This window comes from Peromyscus eremicus, chromosome 19 (genome assembly GCF_949786415.1).
Source record: "Peromyscus eremicus chromosome 19, PerEre_H2_v1, whole genome shotgun sequence".
NCBI lineage: Eukaryota > Metazoa > Chordata > Mammalia > Rodentia > Cricetidae > Peromyscus > Peromyscus eremicus.
The window spans coordinates 71,417,502-71,442,651 of NC_081435.1; the positions used below are offsets into that span (position 1 = coordinate 71,417,502).

General features: G+C 47.9%; 1 protein-coding gene across 1 annotated transcript; it reads left to right on the top strand.

Moving 5' to 3' along the window:
* The first annotated feature begins 1,213 nt into the window (after window positions 1-1,213).
* On the top strand, window positions 1,214-9,931 carry Ptgr3 (prostaglandin reductase 3). The gene is made up of 2 exons (XM_059246334.1): window positions 1,214-1,495; window positions 7,226-9,931. Exons 1-2 carry the CDS (start codon window positions 1,287-1,289, stop codon window positions 8,148-8,150), a joined length of 1,134 nt encoding a protein of 377 aa, XP_059102317.1. The 5' UTR covers window positions 1,214-1,286; the 3' UTR covers window positions 8,151-9,931.
* The last annotated feature ends 15,219 nt before the right edge of the window (window positions 9,932-25,150 follow it).

The window sequence follows — 25,150 nt, forward strand, 5'->3', positions numbered from 1 at the left end:
TGTTTCACTTCTGCACCCTTAGTCTGGGGGTTAGATTTGGTTAGTGAAGGACAGTGTGGCTTTTGGCTTTTGTATTTCTTCAATTTACAGGTTAAGTGGAGAACAGCAGTTATTTTTAAATTAAAATGCACACCTAAAATGTAAACTTAAAATGGACTTAGCTCATCATAAAATGTCCGGAAATATCTAATGTGGCCCCTATAAAAAAGGGTGAATTATTTGGTCAATTATTTGGTCAATGGACACAATTAGCTTAAAAATTGGCACGATAGAAAGACAGATCTTTCTAGGTGAGTGAGAAAACGAAGTCTTCATAGATCATTACCAAGTCTCCAATTCCACTAAACCCCTTCGCGGCCCCACCTAGAACTTTAAAATGCTTCTGCGCTTTGGGAATTCGTCCATGTAGTACTCTGTATGTGTGTTCTCTCCCAATGGGAAAGCTGTAACAGTATTATGGAGCTACTTAAAACATCCATGGAAAAACACGAAATCTAGGCCAAGATAAATAAAATGGCTTAGTTCGTGCAAGTTGCACGGGACAGACTGAGAGAGCATAGGCGCGAGCGACACGCTCGGAGCACCGGAGGCCTAGGCCGGGGATGCACGGTGCACTAAGCGCCCTCGGCCAGCAGGAAGGTGCTGGTGCGCGTGCACCAGCAGCCGGGTTCCCCGCCCGGCCCAGGCCCGGGACCCGGCCGTGCCCTGCCGCCCCGGCCGCGCTCGGGGTTGATTCGTACCACCTTGCAAGGAAGTGAACGCTTCGCACGGGAAGGGGAGGCGCCTGCGCCGGCCGCCGGGCGCCGTGCCGCTCGGGGACGTTTAGGCTACGGCGGCGGCGATCGCCAGGGCGCTGGCCCTCTAGCTTGGCGCCCCCCGCCCCCGGTGGAGGAATCAAATCCTGTCGCAGAGCGTGGGGAGGGTGGGGATATCCGGGGCCTCTCCCGCGCCCGGAGGAAAGGGGAGGGCGGAGGAGATCCTAGGCCAGTGTGAGCCGAGCGGATTCAAACCAAAACAAAAAGATTAAAGGAGCTGTGGCTGCGGCTGCAGCGGGGCCGGGCCGGGATCCTGGGGTGGCGCGCCCGGGTTCCGCCGGGGCTGCGGGGCCGGAGGGCGGGGGCGGGAGCGGGAGCCAGGCGGTGAGGGGAGGGCGGGAGCCTAGGGGAGGGCGCGGGCCGGAGGAGGGGCGGGCCCGCCCGCGCGGAGCCGAGCGGAGCCAAGCGGCCGGGGCTGGGCGCGACCCGGGCCAGCGTAGGCGCAGGAGCGGGCGGAGCCGATCGCGGGCTATGCTGAGGCTGACGGCCGCCGGGGCCCGAGCCATCGTGGACATGTCGTACGCCCGTCACTTCCTGGACTTCCAGGGCTCCGCCATCCCCCGAGCCATGCAGAAACTGGTGGTGACCCGGCTGAGCCCTAACTTCCGCGAGGCCGTCACCCTGCGCCGGGACTGCCCAGTGCCGCTCCCCGGGGACGGAGACCTCCTCGTCCGGAACCGGTGAGCCCGGCGCGCGACCCCGTCCCGGTCCCCGTCCCGCGCAGCCTGGCTCCCGGCTGTCCCGGGTCGCCCGCCTGCCCACACTGCGGCGCGCGCTTGGGCGCACAGCCTGACTTTGCGAGATCCCGGGAAGTTGAACCCGCCGCCATCTGGCGAATGCGAATGTAATGTGACTTGCTGGTGTGAATACCCGATGCCACCAAACGTCCTCTTATCTGGGGGTTATTTTAATTTGGGATTCCTCCCTCCCCCAGCCGTCCCTCCTCCCCCTCCCGCTCCCTAAATAAAAACGACGGGACCCAGAAAGGGAGGCTCCCCACCCGGCCCACCCGCGCGCACCCACGGTTCCTGCGTTGCTATAATTTTTAGTGGAGCATCAACAGCCTGGACACACACTGCGACGTTTAGGTAAACGTGCTTTGGAGGAAGGGGGCCCTTCTTCGGTTTGCTTTTTTTTCCTGTCCCCTCCATCTCATATTGGCGGAGCCTGTCCTTGGGTGTGTTGGTGTGCACCTAGTCTGCGCGTTGTCAATGCCATTTGACTGTGCTCTGTCCCCTGAGTGCAAAGCGGGGGCGTGCACCAGCAAGCTGGGCCGACGTTGGGCAGGGGCATGGCTGCATTTACCCGAATGCCTTGCAGACATTCGGTGGCACACTGGTTGTTGCCAGACCGTTCTACCTGATGCTTCCCACCTTAATGATTTTCCACATCACTAATCTTTAGTAAGTGGCGAAGCAGAAGTGTAAGACTTCACCGGGCTCAGTCCAGACCATACCACACTGAGGTCTGCTGAGTGCGTCCTCTCACTGCCGGACTGTCAGGAAGGGGTTCCCCTCTGTGCCCTTTCACCTGCTGGGCTCCATTCGAAGGTCCCAGCATGATGTGTTGGAAGCTAGATAAAATTACGGAAGGGAGGAGTTCTGATTGTATCCAAGCTGTAAACTCTGTACCAGAAAGTATTTTTTTTTTGTCCCCTTTCGGAAGGTCTAAATGACGAAACCTACCTACCCAAGTAACTGGGTGCAAAGATTGTTAGTTCAACCAGTCCAGTTTAAAGATTCCTGTCAACTTTCCAAACAAGACTGTAGGAATGAAGAATGCTGATTGTGAAACTTTTGGAAACCTGTTGGAACCTTAGCGTTTGAGTGTGGGTGGGATTGTGCGTGGGTGGAGAGTGCTTTAAAGTGTGGTGCGTGGATGTCCTTAACATGCTTGCTGTGGCTGCTCATGGCGCAGAGGAGTGCTTCATTGTGTGATGAAATGCTGAGTCTGTGGAGGGTAAAAATTTGAGCCCTGCCAACCTAAAAAAGGCCTTGGGCTTGTGTTCACATAGAACATCCAGAGTACACCAGTGATTTGTTCGAAGTGGAGGTGAGAATAGACTGAAAACCTTTCCAAGCAAACTTCGTGGGAGATTAAAAAAAAAAGTTCCACGGCGGGCTTTCATTTTCTTTTATTGTTGTGATTTATATAGTGTTGACTGTAAACACTAATAAACACACACAACTGCTTACATAAAATCCCTCGTTGAAACAGGTGTGAAATGTGGAGGGGGTGCCACAAGGGGACAGACTGAGAGGAGGTGTGAAGTGAGAGAAGCCCGGGGAACATCGAGGTGGGACTCCCGTGGAGGCTGGCTACTCTGCTTGGCTGGTCTGGGGGCCTCTCACCCTGAGTTTATTTAAGCCTCAGAGATCTTCCCCACCGCTCTCCTTGTTCGATCTAGCTGGCTCCCTTTCCGCTTCTCCAAATGTCTCCCTGCAGCACTCCTGGATGGCCAGGGTCATCTTGGTTGGTCTGGAATTGGGTGTTCCTTCGGGTCGCAGTAGAATAGACTTCCATTTTGGAAAATTCAGCTGTTGGTGTCGTTTTAAAATCCACAGCTCTATTTTGCTTCCATGTCTGCCAAGAAACCCTTTGATACAAGTGCTTTATATGAGCAACTTGACTTCTAACTTCTACCTTGAATCCACAACTGGGAGCAAAATGAAGTCAGTTTGTGAGTTGGAAGCAGGCGAATCTTTGCCTCCCTCGACGCTGTTCTGTAACAAAGTCTACCAACTCAACTGAAGGCAGATCTTTTATTCTTATGAACACTGTCAGTGATCTTCCCGGTTTCATTTTATTTTGAGGAGCAGAGTTTAATAATTAACCGCAAGTTAGTTCATTTGAATCCAGGGCCAATAGCCTCCTAAGTAGCGCTAATTGCACCGAAGTTTTCTTCGGAGGCTCCTCATTTTTAGCATAACAAAATCTCCCCTGGAATGGGTGGGCTGATCCCAAATTCATTTGTTTGGAAGGATGTTTGGAGCTTTTAATTGTGCTCAGTTCTCTGACTTTTTCTTCCAGTGAACTATTTCCACACCTCATTCCAGTTAGCAAAACACATTCTTCCATTCACAAGAAGGGCAGGCGGCGCATGATGCAAGCTGGATGTGGGTTTAGGAGAGTAAAGTTTACACCTAAGGAAAAGTGTGTGGAGGGGGTGCACAGAACCCCCCTGTGGAATTAGTAATTGATGTCCCTTTACCAGCCTCACGCATCCACAGGACAACTCCTGTTCTCCCCCTCCGCTCAGTCCCTCAGAAAAGGAAAAGAGACCCATAATGATGGTCAAGTCCTTTTTTTGTGCTATTTTTGTCTTTTTTTGTGAGAATGTCAGATTTTTTTTTGTTAGTTTCCAAATATTCCTAACGATTTTCTGCTCAAGTGTAAGATAATGGAAAGAGTTTGTGGAAATGGCGGTGAGTAGTGGGGGAGGGGGGAGCGGTGTGATAAACGGTTTGTTGCTCACCGGAGGGTAAAATATTTCTGCTCACTCTCCAAGCCGAGATTTTCCACGCCCCCCCCTTAACTTTTCCTTTTTCTTCTGTTTTTTGTTGGTTTGTTTTCCAAGGAAAGTCTGGTTTGGACGACGTTGTCTCCCAGTTTTCAAGGCTTTTCCTGTGATCCAAGTTTTCCTGTTTGGTGTTTGTTCAAAGAAAAGCCCCCCCCCCCCCATCCCGTCGCTTCTACAATAAATGTACTAGGCACTCACCACTTTCTAGTATAAATAACCAAATGGCGTTAGGAGGGTATATATTTGGGAAACGCCTGCTGTGGTCCCATTAAATTTTCGTGGGGTGCCTGGACTTCGGTTTTCACTCCTCTCCGGTTGCCGGGGTCCTGCAGTCATTACTGGCACACAATTTCAATTGAAGGAGACAGGGAAGGTCTCCAAGTGCGCCAGCGCATCTTTCCTGGTTTTTGTTTTCGTTTTTTTCTGTGGCTGGCCTTCCTTTCTTCCTTCCTTGACCCGGTGGTCCCTCTTTCCCTTTGAGCCCGCTGCCCTTGAACTTGTTTCTTGAGGAAGGGAAGGCTTGCACAGCTTCTAATAAAGCCCAGGTGAGGACCAAGGTGCATGGAGGGCAGTGGCGGGTCTCCACCACCGCGGACTGGACTGACGCAGTGCCAGAACCAGGTACCAGGTAGAGACAGGGATCCCGGCGCCATGGACCAAGAGACGTTGGAGAGAGCACGGGGACCAGAAGACAGGCTATAGGCAACCTATCCGACAATGAAGAGAGGTTGAGAGTGGTGGGAAAAGGAGGTACATGCGGTCAAGGTCACGAGCTGGCGAGTTTTGCTCTGCCATGGCTTTCTTGGGACTCGGGAAGAGCATGTTCGTGGGGCCCGGAAACCGGGAAGCCAGCCGCGTCTTGCTCTGGGACTTGAGGTGGTGGGGATGCAAAGGCCGCGTTCCCAGCAGTGACCCGCCCCGAAGCACCCCAGAGCGGTGCACGGCTTCCTGGGCAGGGTGCCTCAGGGCAGATGCCAGCGGGAAGAGACTCTGGGGCCTGCGGGTCAGCGCCATGTCGCCAGTGCTTGCTAGTGCATGCTGATGGGCACAGTGACCGCTGGGGTGTTTCCAGCCCAAGCCTCTACTGGCCATCAGCAACCCGTCCAGCTCCAGCTGAGCCACACTGTCACCCCTCCAAACTTGGCCTCAGCTGCCCCCTCCGTCAGTGTGCCCTGCGAGGTCTCCACCTCTTCCAGGGAAAAGGCAAATTGCCCGGGGCAGGAGGGACTTTGCATCTCCGTCCTGCGGATCCTACCCACCCCACCCACTGGGCCGCAGCCCTGGCTGCCCCCAGCTTTCCTAGGAGCCATAGTCCGGGCTCCCTGGAGGGGAGTGGGAAGGGTTAACTTGGAATGGAGGACGGACTGGCGATTGGTCCCTGTTCCCCTGCCCTAAGATCACTTCCACCCCGTTGGCCTTCTCTCCTGGAGCTGGCTTTTCCAATGAATGAAGGGCAGTGAACCCCCCATCCTGGCTCTAGTGGGCTGGCCCTGGGAGGTCCAGAATCAAGATCTAGGGAGCTACCTAGCCCCTTTTCAGAAAGGTCAGAGCTGGAGAACTGTGTAAAGTTAAAGGGAAATCGATCCGAAGCTGAGCCAACCCCTTTTCCGAAAAATAGAATATTGGCATTTCGGTATGGAAACTGATTTTCCCCACTTTTCATTACTGGGCTTTATCTGTGAGTACAGAAAGCAGAATTTACAGAGTTACTGGAGTCATGGTAAGCTGACTTCTGAGAGCAACTTGGCAGAAGAAACTGTTTCCAGCTTTCTTATTGAGATCTTCCTTTGTGGTAGAATACTTGTGAGGAACCGTTTGGAAGTCCAGGGCATTGGCTATGATAATAATAAAAGTGTGTCCCTACCCAGGACAGTTTAGGTTCATAAATTAAAAGTGAATACTCTTCATTTCTCTCCTACCATCTTTTCACTTTCTTACGGGAGGAAATGGCAATTTTTGGGTCCTTCTGTGTTAGAGTTCCCTCTTGACATTCTTAGAAGATGGCTACCACTAGCCCGTGGAGATATTTTTGTTATGAGGTATACTGGGGTACAAAGAAAAGCTGGTAAAATACCAGCCTCACAGTTAACGTGAGCCTGGATACCAAAATGAAAGCAGTCATCTGCTATTAATCAGGCTGGGTCTCTGCTTCTTGTTGAGGAAAATACAGTGAGGGCTGGCTTCCCTTTTCATCTGCAAAGCTGTAAAATGCCGAATGCTGCATTAAAAATCGTTCTCCCCAGTTTTTGTTCAATTAATCAAAATGAGTATGTTCATGCTGGGCATAGTTACATCAGAGAGAAAATTTGCTTCGTTGTTTCAAACAGCCGGGGCAGTAACATGTCACATGGATGACCTTGCGTGTCCATCAATCTTTAATAATATCATTGTCATTATTATGATTATCTGAAGTGTTAAATTGTTGCCAGAATCGATACAAGTGTGTTTCTTCGGGTGTATTTTATCCCACTGCTGTTTTTAACATCTCTGTTAAGAGACCAATTAATTTCCAACTCAGAGCTCCAGTGAACTTTGTGTATGGTGAGGGCTTCCTGTCTTTTTTTTTTTTTCCTCCTTATTTCGCCTTTTGAAAGAGGACAGAAGCAAGCGGCACAGGAAATACAAATACATCACTTGCTGATTAAAGTAATATAAAATTATCCCTAAACTGTAAAAGAATAAAATCCGCCCAAACGCGAGTTAATGCATGTTTGAATTCTTTTTTTTTTTTTCAGCTCAGCAGCAGGAGTTATTCTCCCGAATTCTGTCAAGTCCCATAGGTTAGGAGCTCTGTCATACTCACTGGGATTAGAAAGGCCTTTTCCTCTAAGCAGAATATGAAGGTCTTTAACAAAAAAGAATCTTGATACATCTGTTTGTTTTCTTCTAGATTTGTTGGTGTTAACGCGTCTGACATCAACTATTCTGCTGGCCGCTATGACCCATCCGTGAAGCCCCCCTTTGACATAGGTTTTGAAGGGATTGGTGAGGTGGTGGCCTTAGGCCTCTCTGCCAGCGCTAGGTACACAGTGGGCCAGGCTGTGGCTTATGTGGCTCCTGGTTCCTTTGCTGAGTATACAGTGGTGCCTGCTAGCATTGCCACTCCCGTGCCTTCAGTGAAACCCGAGTATCTCACTCTGCTGGTTAGTGGCACCACTGCATACATCAGCCTGCAAGAGCTCGGAGAGCTGTCAGAAGGGAAGAAAGTTTTGGTGACCGCAGCTGCTGGGGGCACAGGCCAGTTTGCTGTGCAGCTTTCCAAGATCGCCAAGTGCCATGTCATTGGGACCTGCTCATCGGATGAAAAGTTAGCTTTTCTGAAATCCATTGGATGTGATCGCCCCATCAACTACAAAACAGAGCCTGTGGAGACAGTTCTGAAGCAGGAGTACCCTGAAGGTGTCGATGTAGTCTATGAGTCTGTTGGGGGAGCCATGTTTGACCTAGCAGTGGATGCCTTAGCCACCAAAGGGCGTCTGATGGTAATTGGGTTTATCTCTGGCTACCAAAGCCCTTCAGGTCTTTCACCAGTAAAAGCAGGAGCTCTGCCGGCCAAGCTCCTGAGGAAGTCTGCCAGTCTCCGGGGGTTCTTTCTGAACCACTATTTATCCAAGTACCAGGCCGCCATGGAACACTTGCTGGAGCTGTACACTCGTGGGGAGCTGGTCTGTGAGGTGGACCTGGGACACATGGCTCCAGAGGGGAGGTTCATCGGCCTGGACTCTGTATTCCGGGCTGTTGACTATATGTACACTGGGAAAAATATTGGGAAACTTGTGGTGGAATTACCTCACAGTGTCAGCAGTAAGCTATGACATCAATGACAAAGCAAAGGGATGCTCCGTGCCTTAGGATGAACATAGTATTTCTTAAACAAAAGTGTAGTGCTAATGAGTTCTGCTGCCCGCTTTCCTTGGGAGTGAAAATAATGTGCCTCAATAAAAGTTCTCTCTATAGCTAAGAGGTAAAATGTTTACATTCGATTCTTTAGTCATGGACGGTCTCATTCCAGATTTTATTGTTCCAGGGAAGTAGATTAATTCCTGATGCGGGACCTGATCAAGTCAGTATGTCCCTGGCTTGATGAGTTTTTTAAATCAGTCTTCAAATAGCTCACCAAGTCTCCTTTGCTTTGGAAGCGGCTGCTCTTGTGTTAATAAGTACTTCACAGGTGAGCAGGTAATTCGGGCCAGCCTGGTATTCTTACAGTCCATATGCTTAGCAAGGAGCCCCAACTATCTAAAGACATTTGGGAGAGAATTCTCCAAATTTAATCCTGTTAAGTGATTCAGCAAACAGATATATCTTAATGACGCAGCTGCTATTTGGTGACTTGAATTCACATCCTGGTAAGATTCTCTGTGAAGAAAATGTTGCTGTTCCAAGAAGAAATTACTCTTAGAAACAGAGTGGGGTTTGGAAAAGAAAGCTATGGTTTAGGGAGACTTTGTGAAAAAAAAAAAACTACTGTGTACAGAGGAAGGAGAAAATTCTGTGCTACCTCCTCAGGAGAGGCTCAGGTAATACAGTAACAGGGATCACAGAAGGGGGCTCACTCTAGCAGGTGAAAGGTTAAAAACAGCTCACTTCCTGTCCCCAAACACGGCAGGCACCCAGGTCTTCTAAAATCATAACCGTTTGCTTCTCCTCAAAGGCTTGACGCGGAAGGCTTGGTCTCTGGTGGGGACGGCAGTCAGGTACCCTGTGTTCCCATTTTGCTTCTCAGTGTGGAGAGAAAGGAGCTACCTGCTCTAGGCTGCGTACTGGTGCAGTCCTGTCCATCAACCTACATGCTGCTTCTCTTCAAACTGACCTTCACCTTCGGTGTCCAAAGGCTGCCTGCCACTTTTGTCATGGAATCAAAACCCCACAGTGCCTTTCTAACTGAAGGTGAAGCCTGTCCGATTATTTTTCAGTCTTGGGTTTCAGTACATCAAACGTGCTCAATGCATTGGAATGTAATTAAGAGTGCTTTGTGAAAGTTGGGGGCCAGATTTAATTCTTCCCTTGCATCTGAGGAGCAGAGAGATCCTGTTTCCGAATAGCTGTTAGTATCTATTTTACAAGATTTACTCATTTCCAGGTACCTAATGTAGCTGCTAGCATGCATGCACAACAATACAATTTATATGGTAAATGGAACCAAATAATGGCTTCACTGAATGTTATGGCCGCACTGAAGGGAAATGTCACGGTAAATAGCTGCCGAATTATGGATCATGCCGAAGTGTCAGAACCGCACTAAAGACAAATAGCACTAGAGGCTATTGCCACTGTGACGCTTTTGAGTTATGAAGAAGGGTATCAGCCTGACGCGAGGCTCTTTGTGTCCTCGTCATAGCAAAGGGCTGCTGGTACAGGGAACAAGAAAGGCTCATCCAATGTGCTGCCTAGTTATTAATCTGTCCCTTTCAGACCTAGCCACTGTAGCAGGAGAGACTTGGCCGGCTCTTCCGTATACAAACATAACAAACAGAGGGCGGGCAGGTTTTATGAATGTTAGTATGCTCAGGAAATGACTGGTAATGGAAAAATGTTGTAATAAAATAATCTAATCAAAGACTATTATTAAATTTAACGTAGTATATGTCTGAAAGGCTCAGTTGCTTCCTATGCAGATAGATGTGTGAAATCTCAGTGATAATGCACTCTCCCTCTGAAAAGGCTGGAGGACTGAGGACATTACCAACTAAATTGCCTCTTCTAAACTGAAGTGAGTCCCGGTTTCCTTCATTTTAATGGGAGGGTAATAAAGATGAAAGACCAACATTTTATCTGATGGATCCCTTAAGCTATGGAATAAAAATGTATTATGTTTTGAGGGAATATACTAAATTCAGCTATGTAAAAGTAAAATTCAAACACCCAGGTTTAAAATAAAACAACATTAAAAAAAGAAGAAGAAGAAGAAACATGTCTTTCTGTCCCCAAACAGAGAAACTATGGTACATGCTGTTTTCATTTATTCTTAGAAAACAAGCATGAATGATTCTGCCCATTCCAATAATCCCAAAAATACGTTTAAAAGTTTTTTTAATTCTTTTGAAAAATGATTTTTAAATGTAGGGTTCTAATGGAATATTAGTTTGGTCCCCTCGGGTCGTTGTCCAGGTCCAGTCACTAACGGAAGGTGAGATGGTGTAAGGGTCCACACTCTGCCGTGGTCCACATCACAAAAAGTGCATTCCTAATTCAGGGCCATTGTCAGCTTGCCCTAGGGAAGACTTGGGGGCGGAGCAGTGATGTGGGATAAATCAATCCTCAGTTCTTGGTGTAAGGCCGTTGGCCTAGCCGGGGAAAAAGGCATTGCCTCCTGAGAAAGACACCTCTAGGATTCCTTAGTCAGGAGTTCTGAAAAGTCAACTGCTACCCCTTCTAACCTGTTTTGAATGCACAAAAGCACAGACAGTATAATTTCTGGTCCTTTTCACAATGACTACAGATGCTGATTGATTTCAGCACTAAACAACAACAACAAAAAAAAATCTAGGCACTGGTTTGCAAAGAGAGATCGGTTCTATGTGTTGTTATGGTTTGACTGCACCAGAATGGAGTTTATCAGGAATGGAATGGAGCCTCTGTAGACGGTCATTAGTATTTCCTTCGGTGTTTATCTAATGCAAGTGTGTGAGAAGTGGCTGCAGCTTATTAAAGTGAAACCCTACGCTGTGTGTAGAGGAGTGCCGCAGCTAATGAGGCTAGAATGTCCCAGCACCACGAAAACCTTCCTTTTGTGTCCCCACCGCCACAAGATGCTGGAAACTTGACAGATGATATCATTTAAGACACTGCCTGCCTTAGGGACTTGCTTCTTGGCTTCCTGTTTTGGGCTTTTATTTGGGTAACATTTATAATGGCCACCTGACTTGTACCTGTAATATTTTAACCCCTTGTGGAACTTACAGGCTGCATAAATTTACCAGTGAAGGTTCCCTTTAAAATGAGGCTTTGTGCAAAGGAACAAAATACTTTTCTTGATGATTTTACCACATGTTCACATGGGGTAAATACCGTATTTCAGATCCTGTGAAGTCAGACCAGCAACGTGCAGCTTTCAGAATAAATTTGATAAGACCTAGGACTGTCCACTTGGAATGCTAATTTCCTGAGCTCTACAAATTTTATGGGACCACTCACATGCAAAATGGCCTGATTTGATGAATGTATATTCATCTATATTTCTCATACTCTTAAAAATATTATACTTATAATATTCATTTAAAATGCATATGCAAACTATTGATTTTTCAGTTGGGGTTTTTTGTTTGAGGACTTTTTGTTCTGTTTTGGTTTTTATTTGGACAGCTTCTGTAACCAGTTCTCCCACAGTGGCCTAGAATCCAGTATTTAAGACCACAGCACAGAAGCTATAGTGCAGAGATCAATTGTCAATAGCCCAATACTGCTGTGAACCTGAAATTCTGTGTTCTCAAGCCTTTTCACACCACACTATTTCAACTCAGAAGGAGGAATGTTCACTGTAAGAACTTTACTACTGTTACCTTGAGCAATCTAGGAGAGGTTGATCCCACCCCTGCCCCCTAAAAATACCATAATACACAACACAAAATAATGTCTTACCGGTGTATGTCAGTTCAAGAAGTTCTTGTAGCGAAGAGCTGATATGAAAAAAAAAAAAAAGTCAAGTAAGGTGCATATTTTGATTATGTAAACCTGGAGCTTCTGTTTAATTCTTCACTGTGACCTAGCAGCCAGTGAGGCATGCCTGGCATAAGTACCAGGCAGTGTTTATTTGGATATGCTGGCTTTGCCCTTTGTAGGCTGTCCCTTCTGTTTGGTCCCCCATCCCAGGGGGTATGGATGAACTGAGGAAACATATCCTGGGTCCCACAAGCAGTAGGGTAAGTGCTGCACAGAGGACAGTTTGGGGGAAAACCAATATGTTCTTCATGTGTGCTGAGAAGCCCTGAGCCAGAAGTCTGGAGATCTGAATAGCCCCCCAAAGGAAGTGCTTCCCTCAAAGTATCTTTCTGCCAACACAAAATTAAAATAATAATTAGAACATACCCTGCTGCTGGGTGGCAACATCCAGTCCAAAAGATAGATCTGTGCTAAGGGCTCAGAAGAGAGTCTGGTGACATTGCCTGCTGACGTGGTGCCCACCCTCTAAGCACACACAGCAGTCGGGGTCAGAGTGAGTGCTCTCAGCAGTTCCTTTGGTCACTGGAAGGTGAAGAAATAGAGAAGTGATGCAGGATGTCTCACTCACTTGAAAGCACGTGACCCAGGGCCCTCTATGCCAACCCCCACGTTCCTTGCAGGCTCACAGGTGCCACTTCCAGCAGAAACACAGATCTGGAAAGTGTATCTTCCTCTGGCTTTTATAAATAAGACCAAATGTTACTTGGTGACACTAGAGTTTGAAGGATAATCTAGGTCTACCCACTTCATAAATATCCAGCTGGGCCTAGAAGGAATGGGCACTTTGTCCAGCCAACATCACAGTGTCCACCAGACTCAGAAGATAGAACTCAGATGGATCACCACCCAGACTGTCAGGAGAGTTCTGCACAGACCCCTTTGCCATTGGCCAGGGTCCTTCAGTGTATAACTGACAGGTTATACCACGGCTGGATTTTGTGAAGAACTTTCACATGAATGGGACTATGGCAAACCCAGGGAAAGTATCACATTTAGACTTTGGTAGAGTTGGGGCTCATTCAATTTGGTTTATCAACTAAACATCATTCTAGGGTTGAAGAAGTAGCTCAGTGAGCCGAGGACCTGCCTTGCAAGCATGAAGACCCAAGTTTGCTCTCCAGAGCATTTGTAAGAAGTCACACATACTGGTGCACGGTTGTAACCATAGCGCTGGGGAGGCGGACGTTGGAGGATCTCAGGGACTAGCTGGCCAAATAGCCAGGCCTAATCAGTAACCCCAGGGCCCACTAAGAGACCCTGTCTCAGAACACAAGGTGGAGGTCTCTTGAGGACTGAAATCTGAGGTTGGCCTCTGGCCTCCACAGGCATAAGCACACATATACACACAGAGAGACACTCACATGTACACACACGTACCTTCCAAATCACACACAACTTAAAAATAATAAGTATCACACACTTTCGTTTTTAATCACTAAAAGAAGGTCTCCTGCCAACGTGTCCTTAAATACTAATATTGCCAGATATAAACTGTATACTATTTACTGGACAGAATGAGTTTGATGCTCACTTTTGCCTATCAGAAACATCATAACTGGCCACCAGAATATTTGCTGTTGTAGCACAAGATCTAAAATTTCAATTTTCTATTCTAACTGAAATCCAGTTTTTCACCTTACAAGTTCAGCCCATGGGGGCGGGGCACATTCCCTCACTGGGTAGCAGCAGTTGCTTGAAGGTGGAGAGGAGACCCTAGAGGGCACAGGCTTCCTGCGAGCAAGGCTGTGGCAAGAACCTCACACAGATCATAATTAAGGCTAAGGGAGGGAATGGCTGTTCCAAAGCACATGACATTGAACATTCATGTCTTTCCTCATCATTCCTGTCTTTCTTCCCTCAAACTCATGCATAACAAGCGTAAACTTTCAACTTTACCAGAGCAAATCCTTTCCCAGCAGAAGCAGTTTCTTTTACCATTGAAAAGCCACTTCCCGAGAACAGCAACAATGTCAGCAGCAATCACGCTTGTTGGAAGCCTCATTGCTCACCAGGGGATGGGAGCAGTAGTGTTCCCTCTACATGTGGCTGGAATTTACATTTGGAAATTGAATTGTCTCCTTGAGGGCTTTTATTCAATGCAAGTTTTGGGGAATTACTTACACCCCAGTACATCAGTGTATATGGAATGAAGCTGAGTTGAAGGGGCCCCCTCATCCCTTCAGCTGTTAAAAACAAAACCAAACCAAGTCTTCATTGTCCAGAAGTCAAAATTAAAAAATCATTTAATATTCATCATATCAAGATTGACGTATCTTTAGGCATCTGGGGACTTACATGTTTTACATATTTGAATATTATCTTCACAATGGTATAGATGCTGATGTGTCAACCCCACATCCACCTTAAAAATGGGATGGTTAGAACACACACTTTATGACGGCTCATGTCATCCCTGCCTGACTTGAGACAGTCATCAGACCAAGGCCAAGCCTGTTTTTCTCCAGAGTGGTGTTTTTTCTCATGTTGAAATATGCACACATGTCACCCGCTAAAATGATAGTCCAGACTCAGTAGCACAGGGTGGACATAGGAACTTGCGTCTCCCACGGAGACACCGACATCGCTGGTCTGGGAACCAAACTGTGACTATTGAAGTGCTCAGTTACAGTCTCTGCAGAGACCTCCACCCCACAACTACAACCATTTTCAACTATTACATTTTTAACTTCCTCAAAGGAGCATCCCCTCGGAAACTCACCTGTGAACCCAGATTCAGTCCGATCCTCACAGTACCCTGACAGCTTTTCCATAGAGTCTACAAGGGACACAGGCCTGGGACCTCCATCCATAGTTGTCCTGTTCTTAAAGTCAAATCCATTGTCGTAGCTAAGCCCTCTATCCCCTGACCTGGGACCACCAGTTATACTTCAGTCCTTATACAGTAGCACCAAATAAAAATGCCAGCAGCCCCCTGCACATTCTGTGGAGCATAGTATTTTACAGTCATCCTGATACAAGAAGGACACCAGGTCCCTGACACCTTCAGATCCGGTCTTTTGGAACATGCGCCATGACAACCCACATAGCCTTTGTTTAAATAGTCAGAATTGTTGTCTCTGAAGAAGCTGTGGCCTTTTAAGGGAAAAGCTACAATACACGCACGTGCTTGTAAATACGTCACTGTGATAGTCACAGTAGAACTCTGTTGAGGACAAATGTAAGGCCGGGAAAGCCGGCAAAGTCATAGGTGAAATCTAAATTTGGGAATTTGAGGGAGCCCTGGAACAAGTCAAGAGGCAGGAGCAAGTGGAACTGGGCAGAGCCCTCAGTGGCCCTGGTACCTGTCCATCCTCACAGGGCTTGTGACTGTGGTTAGAGTGGCTATTCACTTGGAAACAGTGGCCGGCTGTGTCTCCCTCTCCTTCTCTGCTCTCCCACTGCCCACAGAAGAAGACAGAGCCGGGTGGTGCAGGGTATATATGACCAGAAGAGTCAGAAGTAGGCCAGCAGGAGAAAGCTCAGTCATGCTTATGTGTCCGGTTCAGCTTGGAGGCAGGGACAAGAGATGGTTACTGGAGGTAACCATTGATAAATTCAGAGAAGGAGGGTGAAGAGGAAGATCCAGGGTAGGAGTGAACAGAAGTATACAGCTTTTGAAAGACTGAGGAGGAAAAAGGCTGTGTGTGTGTGTGTGTGTGTGTGTGTGTGTGTGTGTGTGTGTGTGTGCATGCAGATATGCCTGTGTGAATGCACAAGAATGTACATGTAGAAGTCAGAGAATACTTCAGTTCCTCAATTTTTTTTCTTTTCTTTCTTTCTTTTTACGATCTCTCACTGTTGAAACACCCTCAATAGGTCAGTGTGGCTGGCCAGGGAGCTCAGGGATCTGCCCTTTCAGCCTCTCCAGCATCAGGGTCACAAGCCCATGACATGCCTCCCAGCCTTTCGTGTTTTAATGTGGTCCTTAGTCCCCCATGCTTACACCTTAGAACCGAGCTGCCTCCCCTGCCCCGGCAGTGCCTTCCTTAGTGGTCAACACTTCAGAGACTTTGCGGAATCTTACTTGGGACATGAAAAATGCTGGGGTCTCTGCTGCTGGTGGGACTTTACCTGGGTCAGCTGTACCAGCAAGCTTTACAAAGAGGTGGCTTTCATGGAGCAAACAGGTTAGGGTGACAGGGAGGCAGCTTCAGCCCTTACCTGCCTGTTTATGTTCCCAGCCTTCTCACTTAAGAATAGGCAGTCACTCTCGTGTCTGAGTTCCATGCAGCCTTCCTTCCTACCACACTTCAGCTCCTAGAATAGCACTCCGACACCTGTATGTCCACACTCTATCTCCTGAAGACCACAGACCTCTAGAATGTGAGACGAGTCTCGCTGCCCCTTTTCTCCACACACTTCAGTAGGTGTGGCACCCGAGGCATGCATCCAACCATGATGTGTTTTTCACATAAGATGCAAGCAGCACCCCCCACCCCCCCTCCATCCACCTCCAGCAGTGCCTTCCATCACAGGACCGCAGAGCAGACACCAACCTCTCAGTGTTTGGTTGGGAACGATACCTGAGAGAGCCTCTCAGCACTGTTCAGTCCCACAGCACAGCTTCAGGCAAACCGCAGGACCTCCCTGCCTGGGACTGTCCGTCTGGAAAACAAGTGAAGACACCTGAGCACCCGGGGCTCTATAGAAGATGCTCTGCAGTTCAAGAGGGTCCACCTGTTGGTGAAATAGATTAAAAATGTTCATTTTAATGACTTTCCACAGGGTTCTCTCGACATCTGTCCAAAGTGCTAATTTAGAACTACTCCAAATGCATCCTCCAGATAAACACCAGACTTCCAAAGTCTCAAGGTTACCTAACATCTAAGGATTGGAGTTTGGAAGTCGGTGGGCAGTTCTGACCTCCACATGTCAGGGAAATGGGCATGTCCAACCTTTGGAGTCTGTGACATGATGTTATTGTCTACAAAATTCACCACACGAAAAAGTCACTAAAATGTTTGCAAGAATAAAAATTAGCTCACAGTGTTTCAAGTAAGTTTACAATTCTGTGCTGAGTCATGTTCATGGCTATCCTTGGCTACACGCAGCTTTTGGGCTCCTGGTTGGACAAGGCACAGATGGTCCTGAGGAGAGCCTGGCATTATCAATGCCTGGGCCCAGTGCAGAAATGGTTTTCCTTCTTTCAGTAAGAAACTTCTCAGGATTCTGTTCTGTTCATCATGCTATGTTCAGCTGAGGGGATCCTGCTCCAACCATGCAAGGAAAGTCTCCAGAGACACAGTGCTGTGGAAAGTACTCGTGTGTGTGTGTGTGTGTGTGTGTGTGTGTGTGTTGTGTAGTGTGTATGTGTGTGTGTAGTGTGGTGTGTGTGTATAGTATGTGTGGTGTGTATGTGTAGTATGTGGTGTGTGTATATGTATAGTATATGTGGTGTGTAGTATGTAGTGTGTGTGTGTGTGTGTTCTGAGGAACATGAGTTCAAATCTCATCTCTTTCATTGTTTCATATGGTACTACTGTCTTGAGAAAGATTCTAAAGAACACAGCTTTTTTCTTGGCTTTATTTTGTTCATTTGTTGTCTATGAAGGGAAAAGGACAGTGACTCTGAGCCACAGGTACAGCCACAAAGTATGTAACACATGTCCTGGCAATGTCTCAGAGCTGATAGCAGAAGGATTCTTTCTCTTTTCCCTGGGAACACCAGCTACAGAGGAGGGTGGAGAGGTCTGAAGGCAGGAGCTAGCAGCTCTCCATGTCAGAACACCAGGCCAAGGCCAGGCCATAGGCTTGGCAGGGATTCAGCTTAGGAAAATGGAGGCGTAAGAAGTTTTCACAATCCATTCTTCCAGGTGCCCTCCCCCTCAAAGTGGGGAGGTTGAATTATCTTATCACGGGAAATATACAAAGTGTCATTTTATTATCAGGGAAAAAAAGCAGGCATTGGATGAAGGTTTAACCATGAAGATGCAGCTTGTCGCTGCCGCTGCCAGGAGCTCAACAAGGGTCAGGCCTCGCCTTCTTTATTGAAACAAACAGGACTTGGTTCTCGTCACTGGGACAAGTGGAAGGGACTTGTTCTTCACCATCCTGGAGACCTGGGGAAGTGTCCCTGGATGGTGCAGGTCCTTGCTTCTGAGGTTATCTCCCTGACAGTATTTCTTTTCAGTGCCTACTTCTTACGCATTGGTGTTAAACACACAGGGTAAAAGGTGTCGCTTCTTCACGGCTGTGACCAGAGAATCACACTATTCTAGATCGAAGCAGGATGTCAGAAATGAGATAACAGAGAAATCGAAGACCAGGAAAGTGTGGCAGCACTCCCACGGCACACAGCACTCTGCTGTCATAGGCCTGCGAGAGGCCACCTCCTGGGCACACTCACTGTGGCCTAAAGCACTTCGAAGTTCCCTTCTTTTCAGATGATACATGACACTACATTTTAACTTTTTAGTCTGGGATTCAACCAATTGTGCTCCTGGCAGAGGTTTGTGTTCATATTTCGGGGAGAGTCTCTCCTTTGGAAAGTCATGATTAACAAAAAAGAACCTTTGGTAAGGCTTGCTACTGTCTCGTAAAAGAAAGTCAGTTATGTTTCACTGAACTATATCAGTCCTGTTTTCCCTGAAGGGGACATGGGATCCCAGAGGACATGCTATGAGCCATGCAACCAGGGACATCTGCCTCACCAGCCATCCTCATCTCCCCCTGGGCCTGTGTGGAGACCGATGGACAACCCGCCCTAACTAGGGACCCAGAGTCAGGGTCAAACAGGCACTGGTATCACAACTGAGCCTTAGTGCAGAGCCTCCCCCCCCCCCCCGCCACCCCCCCCCCCCCCCCGCCAGGGCCAGTCACCCATAGGGCATCCATGAAAACCACCTGTGAATTCGAGAAAGGGAAACTCTGGGTACCAGCTACTCCCAGGCAGCACCAAGGGGCAGGAAAGCGTGCCCTCCTCTCTCATCTCCCCCATCACTCCACTAACCCAAAGTCCAGAAGGATGGGAGGAGTTTTTCCACCTCCAACAACAGACTGACTGGGAGATGGAGCCGTGGTCAGCTCTTCGAGATGTGATGTTTAATACTGTCCTCTTCCTGCTGCTGTTACTGAGCCCAGGCCTTGGCACCGCACTGGGAGTGGAAAGGGACAGGAATGAGACTGAGGGCGGGCCTCAAGGTCACCTCCAAACAGGAAGAATCCCTTGTTCTCCTGTAATTTCGTGCACTCGGCTGTCATGGACAAGGGCCTTTTCAAGCCTCCTCCATTTCAGTGTGCAGATAAGAGGGCCAACCCAGGCCTCAGGCTCCGGGCCTGGGCTCTTTGTTAGGACAACAATGACACCTTCCCTATGGCCAGGAACAGTGTGAAGTGGCTAGTGTCTTAGTTAGGGTGTCTATCTGTGACCAAACACCGTGGCCAAAAGGCAAGTTGGGGAGGAAAGGGTTTATTTGGCTTACACATCCACATTTCTGTTTACTACTGAAGGAAATCAGGACAGGAACTCAAACAAGGCAGGAACCTGGAGACAGGAGCTGATGCAGAGGCCATGGAGGGGTGCTGCTTACTGGCTTGCTTCCCATGGCTTGCTTAGCCTGCTTTCTTATAGAACCCAGGACCACCAGCCCAGGGATGGCACCACCCACCAAGGGCTGGGCCCTCCCCCCATCAATCAACAATTAAGAAAATGCCTTACAGCCGGATCTCATGGAGGCATTTCCTCAGCTGAGACTCCTTCCTCTCTGATGAGTCTAGCTCATATCAAGTTTACACAACCAGCTAGTACAGCTAGATCATCAGGCTTCAGCCTCTGAAGTATTCTGTCTCTGGAAACTGGTGTCAATCCTAAGGTCTATGAAAGCAGGACGTGTGTGTGTGTGTGTGTGTGTGTGTGTGTGTGTGTGTGTGTGTGTTATGCAACTATGTATGTGCATGTGGAGGTAAATGAGGATGGAGTGTGGCACACTCCACTTTATTTATTCCCTTGAGACTGGGTCTCTCAGTGAACCTATAGCTAGACCACCACAAAGCAAACCCCAGAAATGCTCCTGTTTCTGCACCCCACCCCCAACAAAAGCAACAGGGGTACAGGTACACATGGCCATGCCCACCTTTTCAAGCGTTTGTTGGGGATTTGAACTAAGATCCTCATAATTGCTCAGCGAGCACTCTTTTCCACAGAATGTCCCTAGCCAGGGCACATTTTCTCAGGCACCTCGGAGGCAGCATCCCATATCTGTGGCAGCTGGATTGGTATCCAGTTAAAACTAGATGCAAGCCTTCCTGGCAGAGGCGTGTTCCTGGATTATGCTCAGAAAGGGTGGGTGTGTGGATGCAGGTGCTGCTGACAGGCAGTGTTGTGGGGCCTGGAGGGGCAGCCGTAAGGAGGAGAAGAGCGAGCACCCAGCTCCCGGCAGCGGTGATGTGCCATGGCTGACAGGGACAGGCCTTATTATGTGATGAGTGGGGCCAGCCCCAGCATCTCGTCATTCTGACTTGTGTAAGTCAGCAAGCTTAATTGCTCCTTGTCCTCCCAAGCTGACTTGCCACCAACAATCTCATTACCACACACATATGTTTATCTCACATTTCCCGGACCCTGGTGTGGAGGATGCAATGGGAGTGGGGGGGTGGCGTCGTGTTAAGCAATGGCGCTGTTTGTGCTCTTCCTCTTCCCCTTCTCCAGTCTTGAGCCTCAGGAGCCCCGGAAACAGGAAGGGTACCCAAGGTTGGGCCCTGGCTGAACAGGAAGAAGCCACAAGCTCTAGGCTCCAGGATGAACAGTGGCCTGAGCAAGAGGCACTCTGGCGGACCCACATCACAGGATAGTGGGGTCACGTGTCCACCACAGGATTCCTGGTGTCCATCCTTCCAGGTCTGTCTGAGACACTTGGTCATGGTCCCTTTTGCCACAACCTCAGCCTTCATGAGGACAGTGGTGATGTGATACGTACCTGGGCACAAATACTCAGCTGCCCTGAGAGAGGGAAAGGTGTGGTGCTGGGGTGGGAGATATTTAACAAGCCCCACTGTGCTTGAGGCCATGTGCAAAATGCTTGTTATACTTTCTCCCTTCAGACTCCAAACAGAGTGTTTAATCCGTCAGTGTCCATTGAGAACATTAATGAGAGGGCTGGGGTGATACCTCGACACACAAGTATTAGGAGCTGGTTTGATCTCCAGAACTTGTGCAGAACCAGCATGTGGCATGTGCTTGTAATTTCAGGTGCTCGGAAGGCAGAGACAGGAGGATTCCTGAGGCTCGCAGGCAAACACACACACACACACACACACACACACACACACACACACACACACAGGAATACTAATATGAGCCACATTTAATAATACTATTAAATTTTTGTAGTAGACAATTAAGATGTTGAAATTAATTTTTCTAAATTTTTTTTTAAAGATAAGGTTTCTTTGTGTAGCCCTGGCTGTCCTGGAGCTAGCTCTGTAGACCAGGCTGGCCTCGAACGCACAGAGATCACCCTGCCTCTGCCTCCCAAGTGCTGGGATTAAAGGCATGGACCACCACTGCCTGGCTCTAATATTTTTTATATATTCCTATATATCAAAAATATTATCTTTCAACTTGTGATAGAGGCCTAGAAGTACTGGAAAACAACTACTTTAAATCAATAATATCAAACACATTTCACATACGGTAAGGCAGGGCCTTATATCCAACAGTCTTGTACAGGAACTTCTTTCATTCACATAAATGTCTAAGAGGCAGGGATTATTATCATTGTCACTCCCATTTGGCAGACAGAGAAACTGAGGCACAGATCACTAAAGAAAACATGTCTGATATCAAGGACCAATACACCAAGTGGGTAAGATGGGCATCAGGGTCTACAGATTAGCCATTAGGTCTGAGGCCCCTGAAGGGTTGTGTTCTGACAAATAAAGCTTGTCTGGAAATCAGAGGGCAGAGCCAGCGACTAGATAACCATAGAAGCTGGGTGGTAGTGGCTCACACCTTTAATCCTAGCACTTGAGAGGTGGAGACAAGAAATGATAAAGTGAGGTGGAGACAGGATCTCGGCCTTTTCGGTCAGAGGATCCAGAGAGGTAAGAAGTCACTGGCGACTGCTCCTCTGCTTCTCTGATCTTTCAGGTTATTACCTTGATATCTGACTCCTGGTTTTTATTGTTAAGACTAATTAGATTTACACTTCATTGAAGACCTAGGGTAGAAAAGTGGGTAAGGAGCATCTTCAGTCCATTCACTGGGGAAACCGAGGTCCAGAGAAGTCAAATATATTCTCTAGTGTCACACAAACGTGGCCTTTAAATCACGTCTGTCTGACTGAGGAAGTGGGGGTGGGGAGTGGAAGATATTCCAGTAAAAGGGTTGGATGGTTTTTGGCAGTAGGGGAGTGGGTATAATTGACCTGAACTTTGTGCATCCCATGATGCACAGGAAACTCGTAACTGGGAGAATGGGCTCACAGAGGTCCCCACGGAGAGCCACACCTGCTCTGCTGGAACAGGCACGCGGCAGGAAGAAGTCTGAACAGTTTGCGGACAGACATCACCTGTAGACAGTTCAGGAATCTGTAGGCAATGGCTGCCCCCTTGCCCTTCAGGACACCTGCTCCCAGCCGATTGCCCATCACTGGGCTGCACCAGGAGAAGATCCACAAGCCACAAAAGCCACAGCGGCGTTGGAATTAGCCCTCGGGGAGAGAAGCGGTGGCCTGGTAGATGTAGACAGAGAGGAAGAACCCAGATGTGGTCTGGGAGAAGCTTCAGAAGCCCCCCACCTCTGGGTTGGGGGCATGTCCCACCAGGAGATCCACCTGGGCAGAGCTGCGTCCAGGGTCCCAGACTTGGGATCCCCTCTTCCAGTGAGGAACTGAAGCAGCTGGCCCTTCTCACCTTCTCGTTCCAAGTTTCTCTCCCTTCTCCTCTGCTTTATAAAGAGAGTCACAGCAGGAAGCACTCAACACATCCCTAGGCTAAGCGATCTACAGATTGGGTTCAGACTGTTAAAACATTCTCTAACCCTAGGACTTCAGGTATTAACTATTCTTTTCATGTGGAGGAGAAACTATAAGTACACTTTCTGTTTATTGATTTTAAAAAAGTGTGTGAGATAATGGTTGGATTTTCTACCCAAAGACCATTTACCTTCTTTTGGTTGCACAACTCTCTTGGCATATTATTTATTACAAAGGAAAGTCATGCTGATAAGAAAATAGTGTCACTTAAAAATTAGGTGGTTCCCAATCAACTCATGACAGTAATTGCTGTAATGTCCTCTTTGATTTAGATATAGTAATATCAATGTAATTGCCACTGGGAAAAATTATAATGGCTGTTAATGATAACGAACACATAAATGGCAGTGAACAGGAACATGTATTTTACATCAGATTCAGCTGCAGAGCAATGGGAAGAAGCCCAGCGGTTTTCAAAGACCTGGCGCCAATCCCTCAAGGAGCTAAGCCCTCCATTATCACATTAAGTGAGGGGGTGGATGATTATGGGAGTGAGGGCAGTCCAGGGCCATCCCCAGCCTCCTGGACTACATGATTAAGTCTCCAGTCCACCATGAGGATATGGTAGGAAACACAAGAGAAGCCCATGGCCCTGGAGTTGCCAGGGCAACTTCGCCCAGAGCCTGTCCTGGGTTGTGAACTTTCACCTGGAGACTATGCCACATGACTCATGTATTCCAATGTGTTCACCTTCTACTCCCAAGTCACTGGCTCTAAAAGCAAGAGTGGGAAGCCCGCTGAAGACCGTATTTGTCTTACTGGCTGTGAACCCCAAATGAGCAAGCACAGATTTGGCTTTGTTATTGTCTGTCTGCCCCGTGTGTAACAGGCCTGCCCCTACAAAAGTAAGAAGAGGGGCTGGGATACACAATAGGCTCCAACAGTCCTGGACATCACAATTCTCTGTGTGGCTGCTGGGCAGCCCCAGTAAGGCCACTAGGAGCAATCCTAACTGTGGATATGAGTTTTTAAGGTGTCAGGTATCCTAGAGAAGGCCACACCCCGTAAAGCCAAAGGCTCCATCTAACTGGTCATTGGGCCAAATGACAGAATTCCCACAACATGGCCCTCAAGAAGACGCATTGATACCATGCTTAAGAAGTCCCATGCAACAACAGTAACAACAGCTACAATCCACTTGGTGTTGGCATAGAACAGAATATTACATGCTGTATTCATGTCATCACAGTGTTGGAGATTGCTGATCATCCCATTTTACAATCTGAAGCAGATAGGCACAATGAAGCTGAGCAGCTTGCCCAAAGTCACACAGCCAGTGGTAAAGCCCACTCCCATTCAACATGACATTTGTGCATGGTTGGTGGGGGTGTTGCTTAAGGACCTTGGCCAAAGTCATTCATAGAGTCCTCCAACTTAATGACATATGATCATGGGAAACTTTATGGAAACAAAGAGTCTTTGAAATTCTGTATAGTGACGTGGATCTAATACTACCTATAGCCAGGCGGTGGTGGCGCATGCCTTTAATCCCAGCACTCGGGAGGCAGAGCCAGGCGGATCTCTGTGAGTTCGAGGCCAGCCTGGGCTACCAAGTGAGTCCCAGGAAAGGCGCAAAGCTACACAGAGAAACCCTGCCTCGAAAAACCAAAAAAAAAAAAAAATACTACCTATAACCTACTGAACTCAATTGAAAAGATTAGATAAGACTCTTCTTAGAATCTAAAATTGGGGGCTGCAGAGACGGCCTGACAGTGAAGAGTGCTTTTCCGGTAGACCTGAGTCCCATCACTCATATCAGGGACTCACAGTTATCTGTAACTCCAATTCCTGGGGATCTGATGCCTTCTGGCTTCCACGGGATCCTGCATACATATGGTCCACATAAAGTCTCTCTCTTTCACACACACACACACACACACACCCCCCACAAATAAACAAATAAATACAAAATATTAATAACTGACCAAAATGGCTTTAAACCCTACTTGGTTCAAATCAAAGAGGGTACAGAGGGGCTGGAGGAATGGCTCAGGGGCTAAGAGCATTTGTTGCTTTTGAAGAGGACCTGAGTTCAGTTCCCAGCACTCACATGGTAGTTTACAACTGTCTGTAACTCCATTTCCAGGTCTCTATGGGCACTGTACCCATGTGGTACAAACATACATGCAGGCACATACTCATACATATAAAATATCAACGTCTTTTAAAAAGAAACAACC